This window comes from Sphaeroforma arctica, assembly GCF_001186125.1.
Source record: "Sphaeroforma arctica JP610 unplaced genomic scaffold supercont1.4, whole genome shotgun sequence".
Lineage (NCBI taxonomy): Eukaryota > Ichthyosporea > Ichthyophonida > Sphaeroforma > Sphaeroforma arctica.
The window spans coordinates 278,859-282,184 of record NW_014040554.1 but is presented as its reverse complement, the minus strand read 5'-3'; the positions used below and the strand labels follow the sequence as shown (position 1 = coordinate 282,184).

Below are 3,326 nucleotides of genomic sequence, written 5' to 3'. Positions count from 1 at the left end.
GTGTGTGTGTGTGTGTGTGTGTGTGTGTGTGTGGTGGTGGGTGGTGGGTGGTGTGTGTGTGTGTGTTGTGTGTGTGTGTGTGTGTGTGTGTGTGTGTGTGTGGGTGTGGGTGTGGGTGTGGGTGGGTGGGTAGGTGGGTGTGGGGGTGTGTGTGTATACATATAAATATTTATATATATGTTCTTATAAATAATACAAAAAAAATTGTAATAGGTGTTTTTTAACCATAGCCTAAACAAAACAAGACAACTGTCACAAGGGTATATCCACCATTATTTGAATTTCATGGCGCTCTCTCAGAGTAGTCTCTGCTGTAATCTAGCTATAGAGTGGATAGAGCGAGTCTACGCTCTCGAAAAATGATTCTCTCTCTCTCGAAAATATGACTCTCTAGTCTATACAGTATACTCCTACAACTTTTCAGGAGACTCAATCCAGTTATTATTCCAGAAGGCTATGATGATTCTTGTTCATTAATTTTGAGAATCGAATCAATTGATGTCATGTCAACGACGTCGATTCAACGTCCAACGACCATGTCAATATTTTTATTTTTTTAAACAACTGTATGATTGATTGATGTATCAATATAATTTTTCTTTATTTTTATAATTTTTAATTGATATCAATTATCAATTTCCACAGTGCAGTTTGATAATGAACTTTGAACTTTTGAAGCACCCACGGCCCACGGCCCACAAGTGCCACAATCCACAACTGACAAGATAATAATATTTGTATGCTTTACCTTTTCAGAAAATACTTTCTTCAATTTATACATTTGTTTATTTTTATTTTTAAATCAAATAGAACCCAAGCCCCTTGTATATTATGAGGGCTATGCCCAAGGCGTTATTTTTTTTTAAATTTGTATGTAGTTCTGCCGCTTGACGCTTGTTGCGCTACTTCTTGTTTGTACGTCACGTATTCATCGCTCAATACTCGTTGATGAAAGATGTAGATAAAAAATTTAAAATTGCTAGTTTTTGTATAATGATTTAGATTTTAAATAGAAGGCTATCGTGTTTTGTTGTATGAAAATGACGATTGAACGACAAACGTTTAACGAACAATATTGGCCAATTATTATTTTGTTTTAGATTAAATATGATCGGCCCGTTGAGTGCAAGGTAATACAACTTCTAGAAAAACATATTTTGTTTTTTTTTAAATGAATAAGAAAACGATTCTTGTGTGTATGTGTTCGATTTAGACGGCTATGGTATATATATGTATTTATTTACTATGTATGTACAGTCAAACCTCTTTCTATGACCAATGTCCGTTTTTGGTAAAAAAAAAAATGGTCATATAAAGAGGTGGTCAAGTCTGGGTCAGATTCTACTGTCAGGTTCGGGGTCGACCTATAAGCAGACCAAGAGCTATTCCGGGCGCATTATCACTCAAAAATGCTCCTATATTTCAATATTTCTGCTCTTGTAGAAATCTTCTGTTTATTTACGCAACCTTCGTATTTTTTCAAGCTCACACCGAATGATTCACGCGCAGCTCGCACGGCTTCTTTGACTAAATCCTTACGATAGTTCTCTTTCCAGGAGTTGTCAAAGCTGTATCCCACTTTCTTGATTGCGCGCACGATAATTCCTTTGTCTTTATCTGTTAGATTGTACCTCGTAAATGTTCTGTCCTTTACTTTAGATAATACAGTCTGTGGGTATGACTTCTTCTTCTTACTTTCAGTGAGCTTATTCATCATTATACTAGATGCTCCATTCACATTAGACAATGCATACTGCTTAAACGTAGCTTGTACCACGTCGTCTTCCTGCATTGTATCTGATTCAGTAGTTGTCTGATCTGACTTGTCCTCCGGTGGCTGGCATTTATCAGTAGAAAGGCAGTAACCGATTGAATTTGAATCAAACCCCTCACCAAGATGCACGCCAAAAAAGACATGCATACTTCGATCGCAAGCAGCACACTTGTGTGCACCACCCACTGGGTGCGCTATAGTGCATCCTTTCGCACAACACTGTTCACCACGAGAAGTGTCTCCCATAAGTATCTGTTGTAGTATGTGCTAGTCTATGTATGAACGTGCTACTGAAAAGCTAAGGAGAAAAGTGAAATATATACACATGTAAATACACTACATAACAAATATACGAAAGTGAGAGACTGTACCCCTGAGTCCCTGACCCCGTGGTCGGAGCTCGATGAACGTCACAAATTTAAAATTTTAACTCAATCAGTGCTTAGTGCTGATAAAAATAAGACCTCCAAGGTCCCGCGTGGCTGGATTGACCCATTTCTGGTACAAAATAGAATACAACATATCTTTTGAACCAATAGTCCGATCGGGATGGTATTAAGTATACTTGCATTACCAAGAACTTGAATCGCGTAATGCCAATGAGATTGATTTTTTAAGGTACCTCTGGGTCAGCCTCTATAGTAAAAAATCCCCGGTCACCTAAAGCCAATTTTTTATTGTTGATGTTCACAGCTCCATGAACAGTTTTGTCATTTTTTTGTTTTTAAAAGAATAGTATTTGAGTCGATTAATCATAGAGCCGAACAGGTGGTGAACCCGGGACAACCCCGGGGACAGAATCAGAGGATCTGCCCTCTGGCAGTCTGGCCATGAGGCTTGTGGTGATGTGGCCGTGCATAGACTCTATTTATTTAGCAAAAAGTCTAATAAAAGATTTGTTTTTAAAAACAAATATTTATCTCTCTCTCTCTCTTCTAAAGATTAAAGAGAGCTCTCTACGCTCTCTTCTCTTTTTTGTTTTTTAAAAACAAATAAGAATGTGTAAAACCCTGTGGTGCACCCTGCGCCCTGCGGTGCCAATGTTTCTTAAAAACCCTTTGACTTGATATTCAAAAACGTGTGTAAACTAGGTTTTGTTACAAGACTTCCAACGGAAGTCTTGGCGTGCCACTTTCGTGTCGACCAATGGGATAACGGTTCATCACAGTCTGAACTAAAATTACTGCCCACGTCCGATGCTTGTATTATCTTCCAAAGCGACCGAAATTAGGACAACAAACTTAGACTGCTTTGAAACAGCTTACACATGTACATAACAGCTCTTGCAATTGCTCTTAAGTGTTGAAACAGGCAAATCTATGTTTTCAAGTAGTCTTTAGTCTTTTGCGTGTGATACATATATAATTCTGTAATACTTTTGTATCACAGAGTTATGCCATTTCTTGCATCGATTTCTATTGACTCTCAATGCCCGCGTATTGTAACTGATTAAGTGGCTGTGATCATTGTGTCGTATATTAAATGAATGTTGGATTTAAACTAACATTAAGGTCATCTTTGTTTCCCCTGTACGATTGACTTCGTGAGACTT

The 3,326-nt window shown here is 37.9% G+C and overlaps 1 protein-coding gene across 1 annotated transcript; it reads right to left on the bottom strand.

The window, feature by feature from the left end:
• Positions 1 to 1,221: 1,221 nt before the first annotated feature.
• On the bottom strand, positions 1,222 to 2,288 carry SARC_00181 (hypothetical protein). The gene has a single exon (XM_014306174.1). The coding sequence runs from the start codon at positions 2,018 to 2,020 to the stop codon at positions 1,400 to 1,402; it is 621 nt and encodes a 206-aa protein (XP_014161649.1). The 5' UTR covers positions 2,021 to 2,288; the 3' UTR covers positions 1,222 to 1,399.
• Positions 2,289 to 3,326: the final 1,038 nt, after the last annotated feature.

Excerpts from the sequence above, each read along its gene's own strand:
- SARC_00181 (XM_014306174.1), bottom strand. The coding sequence starts at position 2,020 with ATGGGAGACACTTCTCGTGGTGAACAGTGTTGTGCGAAAGGATGCACT.